Source organism: Alternaria arbusti (genome assembly GCF_024043155.1).
Source record: "Alternaria arbusti strain BMP 1465 chromosome Unknown scaffold_34, whole genome shotgun sequence".
NCBI lineage: Eukaryota > Fungi > Ascomycota > Dothideomycetes > Pleosporales > Pleosporaceae > Alternaria > Alternaria arbusti.
In genome coordinates, this window is record NW_026249974.1 from 1 (window position 1) to 15,804 (window position 15,804).

General features: G+C 51.9%; 6 protein-coding genes across 6 annotated transcripts; 3 read left to right on the forward strand and 3 right to left on the reverse strand.

Annotated features, from left to right (window-relative positions):
- Window positions 1–177: 177 nt before the first annotated feature.
- J4E86_011390 (uncharacterized protein) lies at window positions 178–1,354 on the reverse strand (the record flags this gene model as incomplete). Its single annotated transcript, XM_051451881.1, has 3 exons — window positions 178–351; window positions 412–937; window positions 1,026–1,354. 3 exons carry the CDS (start codon window positions 1,352–1,354, stop codon window positions 178–180), a joined length of 1,029 nt encoding a protein of 342 aa, XP_051296893.1.
- Window positions 1,355–2,925: 1,571 nt separating this feature from the next.
- Window positions 2,926–4,299, reverse strand: J4E86_011391 (uncharacterized protein; the record flags this gene model as incomplete). Its single annotated transcript, XM_051451882.1, has 1 exon — window positions 2,926–4,299. The coding sequence occupies one exon, from the start codon at window positions 4,297–4,299 to the stop codon at window positions 2,926–2,928; it is 1,374 nt and encodes a 457-aa protein (XP_051296894.1).
- Window positions 4,300–4,802: 503 nt separating this feature from the next.
- On the forward strand, window positions 4,803–5,987 carry J4E86_011392 (uncharacterized protein; the record flags this gene model as incomplete). The annotated part of the gene is made up of 3 exons (XM_051451883.1): window positions 4,803–4,827; window positions 4,894–5,041; window positions 5,093–5,987. The coding sequence occupies 3 exons, from the start codon at window positions 4,803–4,805 to the stop codon at window positions 5,985–5,987; spliced, it is 1,068 nt and encodes a 355-aa protein (XP_051296895.1).
- A 415-nt stretch (window positions 5,988–6,402) lies between these two features.
- J4E86_011393 (uncharacterized protein) lies at window positions 6,403–8,409 on the forward strand (the record flags this gene model as incomplete). The annotated part of the gene is made up of 5 exons (XM_051451884.1): window positions 6,403–7,207; window positions 7,291–7,396; window positions 7,503–7,884; window positions 7,993–8,114; window positions 8,175–8,409. 5 exons carry the CDS (start codon window positions 6,403–6,405, stop codon window positions 8,407–8,409), a joined length of 1,650 nt encoding a protein of 549 aa, XP_051296896.1.
- Window positions 8,410–11,459: 3,050 nt separating this feature from the next.
- Window positions 11,460–13,101, forward strand: J4E86_011394 (uncharacterized protein; the record flags this gene model as incomplete). The annotated part of the gene is made up of 3 exons (XM_051451885.1): window positions 11,460–11,646; window positions 11,695–12,706; window positions 12,753–13,101. The coding sequence occupies 3 exons, from the start codon at window positions 11,460–11,462 to the stop codon at window positions 13,099–13,101; spliced, it is 1,548 nt and encodes a 515-aa protein (XP_051296897.1).
- A 265-nt stretch (window positions 13,102–13,366) lies between these two features.
- On the reverse strand, window positions 13,367–13,952 carry J4E86_011395 (uncharacterized protein; the record flags this gene model as incomplete). The annotated part of the gene is made up of 2 exons (XM_051451886.1): window positions 13,367–13,432; window positions 13,491–13,952. 2 exons carry the CDS (start codon window positions 13,950–13,952, stop codon window positions 13,367–13,369), a joined length of 528 nt encoding a protein of 175 aa, XP_051296898.1.
- Window positions 13,953–15,804: the final 1,852 nt, after the last annotated feature.

Genomic DNA, 15,804 nt, shown 5'->3' on the forward strand with positions numbered 1-15,804 from the left:
GGAGTGCACATACTTGATTCCAATGCACTGGCGAGCGCCTTTGCTGAAAGTGCACATATATGTCTCAAGCTCCTTTGCGTTCAGACCAAGCCAACGGTTTGGGTTGAAGGATCCGCCATCCGGACCCCAGATCTGGGGATCGGTATTCATCGTATACGCCGACATTCCAACAATTGTCTACCCCGTGTTAATAATGAGGGGCTTTGTAGAAGCATCCGAGGAAAATAGACCTACACCTGGAGGTACCACTTTGCCGTCTACAATGAACGGCTGGGGTCGTTTAGGTACGATACGAGGGAGCAAGCCAGGTGCTGCCATTCCGACTCGTAGAGCTTCGGTGATACAGGCGCGCTAGAAATATGTCAGCCGTAAAATCCTTTCCATCACTAATGGGATAACGACAGAGCTTACCAAGTATTTGATTTGCTCGAGTTGAACCAGCGATGGGGTGGTTTGAGCATTTCCAAACACTTCGTCCAAGGCTTCTACTAATGTTCTCTCAACGTCAGGAAGGCTTAAAATGTAGTATACCGCTGTGGTAAGCGTAAAGGCGGTCGTGTCAGAGCCAGCAATGAACGTGTTGATAGCCTCAGCCTTCTGCTGCTCAGCAGGTAATGATTGGAGGAAGTCAAAAATGACGGGGAGGCTGGACGCGGTTTTCTCGGTTTTCTTGCTAGCGTAGTCATCGTACGATCCCAGTATCATATCAACCATGTTCTTGGTATGTCTCAGCACCGGGTGGAAATTGGCAGCGATGGAAAGAGGGATTAATTTCGCCACGATCCTTTGCGTGACGCTGTAGTACCTCACATAAGGCAGTGCCGAGGACAGGGTCAAGGCTTTGAGATACTTCGATTCAAAGGCATTTGGATGCTCGTGGATCAGATTCATGGATGATCCGAATGAAAATTCAGAGATGATGTCACCTGTCATGCATCTGCGTCGTCGAGATGAATATTAGCATATTAGCACCGATATGTGACTTTTGTCTATTGCCGTCAAGGGACTTTGAGGATGGATCTTACCTGAAGGCAGTGGAGATATCGATTGGGCCAGCGTCCGAAATCTGTTCGATCTTTGATATGGTCTCTTTCATTTTCTCCAAAATGAGCGGCTCCATCTTATTGACTCCTGACTTGGAGAAGAGAGGATTAAGCATCTTGCGCCTCTGTTTGTGCAACAGAGGATCAACCTCGCTGAAAGTCGTGTGAGGAGACTCGAAGGTTTCATAGAAAGCATTTTCCTTTGGGAAAGGATTGGTTTGACTGTAGATCGCCTTGTACAGGCTGGGATCTGAGATATGGAGCTGATTCGGTGCAATGCGTAACGCCTTGGTCCCTATTGATCTTGTCATTCAGTAATCGTGACTTTCCAAAGCCAGTACTTAGTGGGATCGACTGGCTGGCTACTCACCAAACTCTTTATGGAGTTTATCGTATTCCCGCTCGGGAAAGCCTCTGCTGAATACCTTTGACTGCCATCCATGGCCGAGGGCGGCAGAGCGCGGTCCTGGAAACTTTGACAAGGGGTGCAAGTACAACCTGTACACGGCCCTTAGAAGTCGAAATGATAAACCAGCGACGACAGCGGCGGCTGCAAGGTACGCCAACGGAGGATCCTCCGTTAGCATTTGAAACAATTTAGCCATGCTCATCATACTTGACAATGCCTGTGATGAACCTTGAGGCCCATGTTGTATGTTGTTGCATTGCTCTGTTCTTATAATTTTTCTTATTGGTGAGCCAATGCTTCTATTAGCCTGCCAAAGTCCTGTTGCGCTGTACTGTAGCTGTTCATGATTCTGCGCTCAATTCCTATTGGGGGGTGGGGGGGGGGGCGGGGAGTCCGACGCGTTTCCCAACCTCCGCACTCCCCACATTCTCCATACCAACCCCACACCACCCCAGAGTGGAGGAACGCTCCGCCAGGTACAGGGTTACAGTAGCCATTCCGGAAAAGCCGATTGAAAATAGAACGTGCAGTTGGTTCCACATTGTCCAATTGTTGCCGAAGCTTCCGCTCCGATGTTACTCATGATTTTGCTGCACACAGGATTGGTCCAAGAAGGCTTCGGCGTTCAGCTGAGCCCCCCCTCCCTAGTGGCTGTGTTGCGGGGGAGCGTCCGAGACATCGGGCGCCTCCGCCTCCACAGGTAATGGAGCTCCCCTCCCCCATACGTTTCGTTAACGAAAAGAAGACGATCTTCCCAGAAACCGCAGAGAGGACGAAAGACTCCACTCAGGCAAAAAGAGAGTTTGGCGAGTTTGCATGTCTCATCCATCTAGGCCACTAGCAATAACGACGAACAGTTGGCTGCCCCCCCCCCCCTCATCGTCCTTATCGTTGCCATGCCCTAAGTGTGGCCAGACCTTCCGTCGTCGCGAGCACCTGAGTCGACATATAGACCGCCACTCGGGTCGTCGTTCTCACACATGCGATATCTGCAAGATATCCTTCTCCCGGAGGTATGCCTTTGCCCTGCTTGACATGCCGCTTCAAAGTGTCCTTTTTTCGAGAGTCAGTCCATGAACATTACTCGAGACACATCGCACGCAAGCTATCCTGTCCTATCCTATCCTATTCAAGGCAAGCAGAGCAAAGGCATAAACCTACAAGACCCCGTGAGAAGGGTGGCTTAGAATGCAGCAGGGAATGGGAATAATAGCCAGCCCTTGTGTGTTGGTATTATTAGTCAAACAGCTCTTGCTCAAGAAAAGAATAACCCAAATAGATATTCATGTCACTCACTATATTCCGCTAGTTCAATCGCAATGGCGAGTTTACCACTGCTATGGGTCTGACAAAATAGTTCTATATCTAAAAGAACCATCCCTGGCGTCACATGGACAAACGTTCTAAGCGATTATCAGTACAACTAGCTTGACTACTGGATAACAAAGAAAACCCTTCTTCCCCCTGCACGTACTACTTTTCTAGCGAAAAATAGTCTAGCTTTTGAGGGGATCTCAAGCCAACAGCCTCTAAGCCGGCACAAACCCATCCCACAGCGGTCATAACCATGCTGACAAAGGCGATAATCATCCTTCCTTTCACCGTCTTCAGGTCCAGCGCAGTTACGTCCTCGCTGGTCTTCACCATGTTGAATGTACGCTTGTACATCTCTTCATCGAATACGTGTACTAAAGCGGCAAGCTCGTCATCAGACGGCACATCCTGCTTGAAAGTAGTCTGGCGAAAGTAATCGACGAGGTTGCCGGCATCAGTGATTGCTTGGTTTGCACCCATGCCTCGACTCGGCGGCATGGGATGCATGGCATCACCGAGGATGATAACTCGCGCGTTCTTCTTGTCGCCGTTTCGCCAATCCGTCTCCGGCTTGACAGAGCTGGTCACAATTCCTGTCCGGACGTATTCAGTCGCCGTTTTGAGGATGCGCTCCATGGGTTCACCATAGCCCAGCTCATTTCGAACGTAATCGACCAGGTTAGGAATGATCTTCTGACGATCTGAGCCGGCCTTCACTATCAACTCTTCTCCAGGAGTTCTAGCAACGAGGATGGACCAGTATAGTGTCCAGGACGGTTGACCGTCGGTGCTGGCGTCGTGGTCGTTGTAAATTGAGGCATACCCAAAAGCATTCTTGCCGCCCAAGAACAACACTGGGCCGTATTTAGTGAGCGACTCGGGCAATTCAGCCCAAGCAGATTTTGAAACACGGCCGCGAGATTGGAACAGCATCTGGCTCTGGAGCTTGACTTTGTTATTAAGGCCAACCTGCCGGTTGACCTGGCTGCCGCTGCCGTCTGCGGCGATGAGAATGTCGGCATCCTGTGGATCCTGGCCGTCGAAATGCAGCTGCACACCCCCTTCATTCGACAGGATATCAAAACGCTTAAAGTAATGGTTAAATTGAACCCGCCCTTGGACGATCATCGGCTGCAGGAGCGCACGGCGCAGCCCGATTCTGGACAATGACCGACTCTTGGGATACCACTTATGAGTGTCTAGGCGCAGGGCAGCGTCGAAACGAACAGGATCAACAACCGTAGGCGCCCTTTCGTGATCCTCGGTCCAGACCTCGCGGATGGCGGCCCAAAGTTCAGCATCGGATACTGTCTTCAGAGCATCCAGGCCATTGCGGCTGATGCGGAGCTGATACCCGCCACGCTCCGAGCCGAATGTAGCCGTGTCTCGTTCGAAGACCTGAACATCAAATCTCCCAGCCGGGTCTCTCATCAAACCATTGGCGACAGTAAGCCCAGAGAGGCCTGCCCCAATGATTGCGACTCGGATTTTCCGCTTGCCTCCCTCGTGAGGAAGAAACTTAGATGTAGCCATGGCGGGAAGACTTGTTTGGTCAAAATAATGTAGATAGATTTCGTACGAGCGACAGTCATCCGCGATTATATAAAGAAAGGATCAGAAGTAAACAAGAGGCTCTTCCCTTCGAGGATCTGAACCCTTGATCCCATATATGACTTCTTATGTTCAGAAGGCCCTAGGTTTCTTGATGGCTAGGGTTAGGGTTGAATCACTCCCGGCCACACGGCTCGGCGGAGGAGCCCAAACTTCAACCCCACAACGGACTACCCCGCAATGTGGAGGTGGCCGGCACCGAATGAAGTACCTGCCAGCGAAGCGAAATGGTGACGATCCCCATCCTCGGTTTCCAGATTCACCTCCAGCCTGGCTATATCATAGTATATAAAGATCTGTATATACACAGTAGATATTTACAATCCAACCTGATAAATTTTATCTCAGTCTGAATTCCCGCGCATCACTGAAAACCTGCTTTGATCATCATTTGGCGACGTGGCCACAAGACCTTTTTTGCAAAAATGGACGCAACAATTGAGTGGCTCGGTAAGTTTACTGCCTAAATCATGCGCTCGATAGTTCCATGGGGCTTATGAATCATCCATCATCCAGGCTTTAACACATTTCGCGTAAAGGTCAATGGTCTCGTTCTCTTCTTAGACACATGGCTAGACAAACCAGATGCCATGCTCAACGTGCTGGCTGTGGACGATGTGACTGAAGCGGATTACATATTCATCTCCCACGCACATTTTGACCAGTAAGTGCCACACCACTCGAAACAATACACAAGGTCCGCCTTCATACACAGACAAGAAAAGGCTCACTGGTCTCCTTTTTCACGCAGTCTCCCCGGCGCCGATAGGATTGCACTCAAAACGGGAGCGCATGTCGTCGCCAACGGTGAAGCCATCAACCTCCTTCGATCAGCAGGAGTCCCCGACGAACAGTTGATTCCAGTAGCTGGTGGCGAGCGAATCCCTCTCTTCACTCGCAAGGTGCGTGAAGCCGCGTCTCGTGGCGAGGTTGACGTAGTGCCTGGGCCACCAGGCGCTCCTGTGCGTCCAGATGCCAAATTGGCAGCGGCTTCCGTCCATGTTTGGCCTTCATTGCACTGTCTGTTGCCCGGAAGCTCGCCCAAGGACTTGCCAGAAGTCATGGATACTGGCAAGGAGTACATCGGAGGCGCAAGCCAGTACGCCTGCACACTTGACATCACATTCATGATGACACACGGCCTCCTCAAAATGGGCGAACACATTCCTCGTGACGCGATGGACGACGGCATGCGATCTTTCACCGACTGGCTCAGCAGCCCATTGGCTAAATGTTCGTCTCCCTTTGATGGAGGCCAGCTCATGTTCAACTTCCTGCTCGGCGAGGGCAAGACCGCGCTGTGGAACGGGCATCTGGGTGCATACGAGGGAATACTTAAGGGATTGGAGCCGAAGCCAGACGTGCTTATCCAGGCAATCGTTGGACGCGGCAACCTGAACGGAAGACCGTTCGATGGATCAGCGGCGCAGTTTGCGGTGAAATTGTCGAAGCTACTCGGAGAGCCGAAGAAGGTGATCTGGTCCATGTACGATGACATGCCGATCCAGCCGAAGACTCTGAAACTAGAACCAGCTACGGAACTGCTTGAGAAGGAGACTAGGTCAAGGGTGACGACACTACAGCCTGGTGCTGTAGCAAAGCTCTTCTAACATAGCGCCAGTGAATGTTGAGCTGCTAGGGAATATATATACATACATACACTCTCACTCGCACACGCGCAAGTATGTACAATCAATATATTACCATGACCTATTTCGTGCTCACCCTCCTCTATATGGGCCAGTCTAGGGCTCTGGGTCCCTGCGATTTCGTTTATGTTATTTAACCTGTCATCTGGGCGGCTATTCATTCACGCAAGTGTTTGGCGTCTTACCTATCTACGGCACTTAAAGAACCCCTCACATGCATCGGATGCAGGGTTGCGGGAGCTCCGGACTTAGAGTTGGGAACCTCGCATCCGACCCGATAATTTAACTAGATTGATGGAACTCGACATCGTCATTGACGCCGGGAGTATAGACGCCTATTTCAGGTTTACATAAAGCTTTCCTATCAGATGTCAAGATGACGTCTTTTCTTATTGAGATTCATTTCATCCTGGCATCAGAAGGAACCTCATCTCGAACATCTGAAAAGCTTGACACAACGACAGCCACCACACCGCAGCCCTTCTCCGTACCGGTATTGTTTACCGAGATTGATCATGAACCAAAGAACATCTGGACTGACTATGGCCCTACTGAGAGGCGAATCATCGCCAAAGGATGGGTCAAAGAGGAGGGTCGCAAGGCATTTTCGGTTGATACAATCTGGGACAAGGATGTCCGGATTCCGCTCCGCGATGGTGTCGAACTCTTGGGTGACGTTTTTCGTCCAGTGACGTCCGACGACAAGCATGTCCCGGCTATCATGCCATGGAGTCATTACGGCAAGACCGGAACAGGCATTCAGCAGCTCGACATGTTTCCATGGAGAGTCGGCGTGCCTCGTTCCGAAACAAGTGGTCTGGAGAAGTGGGAGGCGCCTGATCCTGCTGAGTGGGTTACCCGCGGCTATGCGGTTGTGAACATCGATGCTCGCGGGTCCTTCAAATCCGGCGGCGATCTCGTTGCGTACGGGACTCAAGAGGGCCGTGATGGGTACGACTGTATCGAGTGGATCGCGCAGCAACCCTGGTGTAATAAGAGGGTGTCCATGGCCGGGAACTCATGGCTGGGGACAACGCAATGGTTCATCGCTGCTGAACAACCTCCTCATCTGGCTTGCATGGCACCCTGGGAGGGGCTGGGAGACTACTACAGAGAATCCATCTGTCGCGGCGGCATACCTGACCATGCTTTCTGGAGTTTGTTGATGGCGTGGACGTGCGGTGAGTGTTTTGTCTGTCTGTTTCTATCGCCTAAGTGGTGCTGTCTCTGCGAACTCTTTCTGATTGTTGCTTCGTTCCCACAGGACCCGGGAAGCGCGAGGATGTCGGCGCGATGGTGGAAAAGTACGGTACTTGGAATGACTATTGGGAGGACAAGAAGCCGAAGCTCCGCAACATCGTTGTTCCAATGTATGCTACCGCCAGCTTCTCAACCAGGCTACATACCGAAGGATCACTGAGGGGATTCATGCTCTCTCGGTCATCTGAGAAATGGTTGCGCTGGTGCTACACCCAGGGAGTGGCACGACATATACAAACCAGAGAACAACGACGACCTGCAGCGATTCATTGACAAGTACATGCTCGACAAGGATAACGGCTGGGAATCCACGCCTCGGGTTCGATACTCACTCCTGGGCTACAACCGTCCCACCATCATCAACGTGCCAAGTGATCAGTATCCTCCAGCCAAGTTCAAGTACGAAACGTTGTTCCTCGATGCGACGACGGGATCTCTGGGGCCTCATAAACCGTCCAAGGAGGGCCTGGTTGGGTACCAAGCGGATTCGCCTTCTGACAACGGATGCTGGTTCGTCCACACCTTCGAGGAGTACACCGAGCTGTGTGGTATCTCAAAGGCCAAAGTATACATGTCAACACCTGATGATGACGATATGGTAAGTCCTTTTCCTCCAGTATATATATGCCCACATGAACTTAGTTTCCCTTCAGGGGGTTCATGTGTGCGTACACCATAATATTCAATTCTAAACTAACTGTCGCAGGACGTCTACGTCGTGCTACGCAAGCTCGACAAGAACGGCAAAGAGCTGTGGCATCAGAACATTCCCATGGAAGACCTCCCAACGGGCACAACAGTGGACGATATTCCGAACCATAACGTCTGGTAAGTTTCAATCGTACTTCAGTTCATCAATGTCCTCTGGCAGTAACAAATTATGTACAGGCGCTACATCGGACCCAACGGCCGTCTTCGTGCATCGCATCGCGCCATCACCTATGAGTCGCTTACGGACCTTGGCCCAGACGAATACAAGGAACTGATGGGACCCGCGTACGTGTACCATCCTCATACAGCAACACAGCCATTACGCCGCGACCAAGTTGTCGAGCTCGAGATTAGTCTCTGGCCTGGGGGTTTGATCTTTGATGCTGGAGAATCCATGAGTCTCAATTCTTAGTGAACCTGTGGAGGAGCGGTAAACAAGGTAATATAGCTGAGAAGGCTTAGGCTGGGTGTTACAATGTCATGAGTCAGAGCACGCAACAGGGCATATGTAAATAATATCCAGAAAAGCTTCACTCTATGAAAGTATAGATGCGAAAAGAGTGGGCTTTTATATAAGCAAGTTATGCGAGTAATGAATGAAACACCACGTGGTATAGCATATGACAATACTGTCACTAAGTGCTGGTCATAGGTGAAGCTATCGTGGCATATAACAACTCGGTAGTGAGTTGTTATAAGCTTTCTGCATGATATTCTTCGCCTTGGTCTAGGTTCCCGCCCGCTATGATCTAGATTTGATTATTGCGCCAGTACTTGAGAACTTTGTGTCAGTATTCTATTAGGCTAGTCAGTTTCATTCCCAGCACGAATATAAGTCAAGAGACATATCAAGGTCGTTTTTGTACTGATCTATAGTAGACCTAGGTAGAAAGAAAGAGCCCTTTCTCAAACAGAGTCTGGCAATCCGCCACACAATCATCTGCTTGCAACGCTCTCACTCTGTTTTGCAGACATATTCAGTCGCTTATTCCTGCAAGCGTGTGCTTGCCCTTATGACTACTTACATGATTAGTTACTGGCTTGATTCGGGCTCGGAGTACTCCCTTCCTCGCGGGTTCTGCCCGTCCTGTCGGGGCCCCGGTATTGGATGCGTTACCCCGCCGCATGCTTAGCACCTTGGAGATCCTCGACGCCCTCGGCCCCTCCCCCGCAACATCGCCATTTGGTTTGACTAAAGCGTGGACCGGTCTGACCGGACAACCTACCCACCATCCTGTGACTTTCAACCCCAGACAAGAGCGGGTTCCAGGAAGATCATTAAACGCTGATGCGGGGATAGAACTTTGATCCCCAGCTTGCGTCGGTAAATCATAGTAACCTGAATTGTAATCTTAACTACTATTTAAAAGCCCTTATTGTAAGAGGCTACGCTTAGGGAGCTACTGCACAGGTATACTAAAGTTGTATTTAATAGAGAAGAGAACTGTAGGCTACCTCGTCCTAAAGGTTAATTAGTAGCAGCTTAGATTATCTTTTAGTCTAAGGTTTAGAAGTTTAGTCTAAGCGTTGTTTAGACGCGTTAACCGCAAACCGTGCGCTTATACACGTAACCGAGATATTATTAAGAATTCGCTAACTAGACTTTAGCCTCTTACACTTATACAAAGTTAGCGTAGATTTACATACGCTATTAGTTCTTAGAAGCTTTAGGGGCGCAGCGCTATTCTCTGCATTTATTACAAGACACTACGAGCACGTGTTTAATAGCTTACTAGAAGCGTTAATTATAGCTACGTACAATATCTAGTGTAATATAAGACGTTGCGTAAGAAACAAAGCAGAATGCAGAAGTAGTAAGAAGATATAGCTAGGGCTGTGCGCGGCGCTTAGGCCTTAGCTAGCTAATTAACAGATTTTAGGTGATCTGGCGAGCTACCCGAAATCTGCGCGTTCAGGTGTCAGGGGAACCACGGTGGTTACCGTGACAGAGTCTTAGCACAAGTGTTTCGCGAAGCCTGCTAATCCGCGAAGCATGCACCTACGTTATTTGGTTCTCCTTAAAGGGCTTTTGCACGTTGTTACGTTAAGGCATCGCGATGAAAGTACAGATTTGGTGGGGTCTTGGCAAAAGTGGTCTACATGCTTGGGTGGTCTACATGCTTGTGAAGTACGTTAGCGCTAAGCTACTTTAAGCAAATGTTAGGCCTCACACCCGGCCTCATATTGGTTAGGCCTTACAGCCGGCCTCATATTAGTTAGGCCTATTTTCGAACACAGCCTCTACTAGATTGCTGTATAATGCGATGCTTTTGTCTACGTCTATCTCTACCCGGCAGAGCATGATAGCAATTAGCCTTGCACTTATCCATCTACGCGCCTTTGCTCATGCCGCCGACATGATCGAATACCTCGCGCGCCTTCGCGTTGGGAAGACCAGCAGCATTGCGGCGTTGGCCGTTCAGTCGAGTCATCAGGCCTTTCAGGATGTACCGCGTCGACAAGTCGCGCACGCCGCCGCCGCCGCCGAGCGACAGCGGGCAGAGGCCGGTGGTGTCGTGCGGGCTGGGCTAGCTGCCGTGCTGGACTGCGAGGCGCTGCGCGATGATGTGGTTTTGCAGTGGGGCGTGTAGTCGGGTTGCAGAGTGTCCGGGGACGGGTCACCGTTGAAGTGGTTTACAGTCGGTGTCCATTGTGGGCGACGGTCGTATCTCTGGGCTGGCGGAAAGGCTGAAGGCTGAGCTGCAGGCTGAGAGCTGAAGGACTGAAGGAGGTGCGTCGTTCAGGACGCTGCAGTACGCGCCGCAGATCGCGCCCCGCCAACGGTGCTGCGAAGCGCCGCCAGGGTCCAGCACCAGTCCCTCCGAACCATCACGCACTCGGACGCTTCTGCCTATCTGCGCAGCGAACCACGCATTCCATACATCCTACTGCGCGTCTTCTTCGCGCTTCCTCGCGCTCACAATCGCTGTCCGCTTCCACGCCACTTCCTCGTTCCTCCACGCATTCCGGCATCTTCACATCTCACACCACATCGCGCAGGCTCGTGTAGGGCGGCTGGGGGACGATGTAGTCGCTGGAGATAGGTTGCGCTATCGCAGCGCTTCGATGATAAGATCGTATCCCATCAGCGTTGGCGCGATAGCGAGGGCGATAGCGACCGCGTCCGACTGGCCTTCCCAGCTAACAATCGACAGCCAGGCCACCTCCTCACCGCGGCTCATCCTGGCTATCATTCCACGAAATGTGACTTCGGCTCACGTCCAAACCACAAAGAGGATGCGCAGCGTAGGATCGCGTCGTAGCTCGAGCCAGAAGCGGACCGTTTCCCGTACGCAACCCCGCATCGGCAGCAGAACCCCGTGTTACTGATAAGCGCGTATCAGCGCAGGGACCTGGAGGGATGTTGATATAAGCTCAGCAACGCGCTTGGCTTCACAAGCTTCTGCATCTTGTGCGTTCACATTGTTGGTTGAACTCGGTGCAAACACCTCAATGCCAAACATGGCCACCGCGACGAAAAGCCTAGACGAACCGAGCGCGACCATGGCACCGAAGCTTTCGATCGCCGCAGAAGAAGTCCGCGAAGTCGTCGAACTCGAGCATGCGCTCACATTTCGGGAGGCCCTGTCACTCTATCCCAAGGCAATAGGATGGTCGTTCTACTTCAGCCTGGGTGTGATCATGCTATGTACGAGGAAGTCCACCAACGTCTGAAATGTGACTAACAAGCGTGCAGCATTCGATCCCCAGCTTCTCGGCAACTTGTACGCAGTACCTGCTTTCCAAAAAGATTTCGGCTATGCTTTCGGGGACGGGTACATCATCTCCGCTGCATGGCAGACGGGACTCGGGATGGGCAACCCGATCGGCCAAGTCGTCGGCGCGTTGGCCGCGGGTTACCCATTGGAATGGTACGGGCGCAAGAGGACGTTCAATGCATGCGTCATCGCTGTCGCGGGCCTGGTGTTTATCCAATTCTTCGCTCGCTCGCTTCAAGTTCTTCTTGCTGGAGAGCTTCTTGCTGGGCTGGTGCTGGGCACTTTTGTTGTCATCGCACCTGTCTACGCATCGGAAGTATCACCCTTGGCCATGCGCAGTGTCTCGACCTCTTACGTCAATCTTTGCTTCGTCACCGGCCAGTTGCTTGGAAACGGAGTTGCGGCTGCAACCCAGCATCTTCAGTCCCACTGGGCGTATTCGATTCCGTTCGCCACGCAATGGTTCTGGGTCTTGGTGATCCTCCCGGGAATGTTCTTTGCTCCGGAAAGTCCATGGTGGCTGGTGCGTCAGAATCGGCTCGAAGACGCCGAGAAGTCTCTTCGCCGGCTCACGAGCGCCAAGGTCAACGTCAAGGCTGTGCTCGCACAGATCATGGAAACGGATAGACTGGAGAATGATATGGAAGCGGGTAGTACCTATGCCGACGTCTTCAAGAAGGTCAATTGGCGCCGAACGGAGATTGCGATCGGGGTGTATTCTACCCAGGTTCTATGTGGTGTGTATCTCATTAACTACGGAACGTACTTCTTCACCCTCGCTGGTCTTGAGACCGCGCAAGCGTTCAACATGGGCATTGGTTTCATGGCGATCGGTTGGGTCAGTGTGCTTTTGTCATGGTACTTGATGCAGAAGTTCGGGAGAAGAACGCTGTTCGGCGTTGGCCTCACAATTTTGACGGTCCTCATGTTTCTTGTGGGTATACTTGACCTCGTACCTACGACAGGAGCGACGTGGGCGAAGTCTTCATTGTGAGTGTGCGTTACTCTGACGTTGGATCTCATGCTAACTTTGCAGGCTCTTGGTGTGGAATTCTGTGTACAACTGGAGCGTCGGACCCGTGGCTTTTGCCATCTTCTGCGAAGTCAGCGCGACAAGGGTACGCTCGAAGACTGTCGCCGTTGCAACCGCTGCTCAGGCTCTTGTCGGCATCATCATGACTGTCGCGATTCCGTACTTGATCAACCCAGACGCAGCCGATCTGGGTGGCAAGCTTGGGTTCTTCTTCGGTGGGCTCAGCATCCCGTGTCTGGTGTGGTGTTATTTCCGTGTTCCTGAGATGAAAGGCCGAACTTACGAAGAGTTGGATCTCATGTTTGAACGAAAGGTACCTACAAAAGCATTTGGAAAGTATGTCATGGACTAGGAATGCCTTACGGGAGATATGGAGTGTCGCAATAGCTGCTTCTTTGGCCGGGAGTATGCTCTTGAATGAACACGTGCATGAGGAAGAGAGTGTGGGAGCACAAAGACCTAATTTACTATTGGACACAGAAGAGAACGTTGCTTTGTATGCGTCGATCACATCAACGACCATGTTCATGCTCCACATTCAACCTTTTCAAAACTTCGCCTCCAATTCTCCATCTCCTGATTCCCCGATCAACCTCCCCCTCCCAAAGTACTGTCGCTTAGACGCAGGTAAGATCGGCGGTAGCCTCGTCGAAAGTGCAGCGGTCGGTATGCTCAAACGCAAGCTTTGGTTGTGTTGTTAGTCGAAGTTTGCATGAGCTTCCGTGAATAGCTGGAACTTACGTTAATGAATCCACCGTCGCCCTCGGTGAAGAACTGGTTAGGAGCAGCAATGTACATGCACTCGTAGTCGGTGTTGAGAAGGCCAAGCTCAAACTTGACAGAGTTCTGACCGTCGATGTTGGCGGGGTCAGCGACCGAGAAGCCCTGGTTGTAGCAGGCGGCGGCTTGGAAGCGGGCAGGGTCGGGGTTGTTGGCCATCATCTCTTTGGTGGTTTGCTGGGTGAAGGCTTCGCGAGCTTCATCGAAGTTCTGGACGTCACCAATGAACTTGGCGGTGGCGTCGACGGCCTTGGTGACGACAGCGCTGACAGCTGCGGTACCAGCCGCGACGAGAATGGTTGCGAGAACTGGCTCGCGCTTGCTGAGGCTGTTCTCGCGAGCCTCAGGAGTAGGGACGGCGGCGCCGTTGACAATAGCAGAGCAGCCGGCAAGAGCGGCGACGATGGTGGTGAAAGAAGGCATGTTGAGTGTTGAAAAGTCACAGACTTGAGGTAAAAGAAGTGAAGTGGAGAGTGTTGAGAAGAAGAAGCGAAGGAGTGAAGGCGATGTGAGTTGAATGGATGATGGACATGTAAACGACTGGACCTCGCCTTTTGTACCTTTCCAATCCTTCACCCTGATCTAAGTGCTGTCACCGTTTCCTCGCACGATATCGCGAAGTCGAGCTCACAGTCGGACCGAGGACGAGGGAGTGACCCCTACTGTACCCTGCACGTCACATTTCAAAACCTCTCCCCAGGTGCATTCTCTTGGCAGAGTAGACATCTTGAGGTTTTCGGGGTTATGCGAACTGAAGTGACGAGATGAAGGGATGAGTCGCGAAGAACGATCTCGTGACTTCTTAGTGCCCGTTTCATGGGTACTGCCGATGTCACTGTGGCTTTCAGCCTCAGTCTAAGCCTCAGAGGGTCACGACCATGCCCGTAACGAAGTGAAAGTGCCCGCGGCTGTGGTTCTACCCGTCGTGGCGTCCTGTCAAAGGTGCCAATCATGAATCGAAGCTGCAGTATGCGCCTCTTTCTGGACTTCTTGGCATGGTCCATCTGTAGGGCCGACTCGATTTTGTAACACACGTAGGGCCGACTTCCCTGTTACGAATGGTTTCAGCCAGGCAGAAGTCAGGCGCAGCACAACATTTTAGCCAATGATAACTACGGACACTGATAGAACGTTGTAAGAAGGATCACTGCGAGAGAGTCGCAGTCGTCTTGGCGAGCCTTCCAATACTTGCGACTCACGACAGAGCCAGGATTATCGGTAGGGGAACCCGAGAACACCTGATTATTCCACCTTTTAAGAACAAGCCGTTTCTCAAGTTCGGATGTCGGCAAGATGCCGAGCCTTTGTGCAATACACCGAGTTCTGCCAGCTGCGGACTTGGCTAATGCTATCCAGCTGCATTGAACACCGTCGGAACACTACCATCACGGCGCAGCCAGTGCAGCGCCGCCCCGGCGAAATGCACCTCTTGGAAGGATTTCGCTGCGTTCATGCAAGCGCTTTTTGACCATCTTCTTTGAATTCTGGGCAACTTGGTAGTCGCCCCAGGTTTGTCATGATGTCATGCTGTACAGTCGTTCTGTTTTGCACAGCGCTGGTCCCACTTACTTAGGTAGTAGCGATCCTGTGACGAGTGTGTCTTGGGCATTTTGAGAAACACATGCTGCACCTTACCTGGAAGTCAGCGACATACTCTCGTGTAAAGCTTCCACATGGACCTCAAACTGTCCGATACAGCGCGACGAAATCAAGCTAAGAAGGGTGACTGTCTTCGTTGTCTTAGGGATGTGGTCTGAGGACTGCGAGCGCGCGTGCGACTAGGGGAGTAGCGGCTGCGGTTGCTTGAGGCCTGAGTCTCGAATGGGGAGATGAAGTTGTTATGTCAGCAGCACCTGCGCTGGGCGAGGGATAGACGATATCTTGGGTGCGATCAGGACATTGGACTTGGCCTGGCGGGCTGTCGTCGAGCGTGCGCTCCAGCACCCAGGTCTTCAGCGAGTGTCGGGGGAATGTGCTTCTCGTTTAGGGCATCCAAACACCTCTTGATGTGTAGATGCGTCCGCCGTTGCGCAACTGGCGCGATGCGCGGAACGATGCCCGTCGCCCAGACAAAGACGTTGACAGATGCTGAAGCAAGGTCGTGTCTGGTAGGGAAGGCGGTAGTGAGGCCAGTCGCGACGACCTTGGGAGGCTCCGGTCCCGCAACTCAACGCGCGACCACGTGGACACGTGTGCTAGCAGCGAGATAACCAGCTGCTGCCGGATCGTGGCCTGGAACGATAATCTTGCTGCTGCCGCATCCTCTGGTATCGCT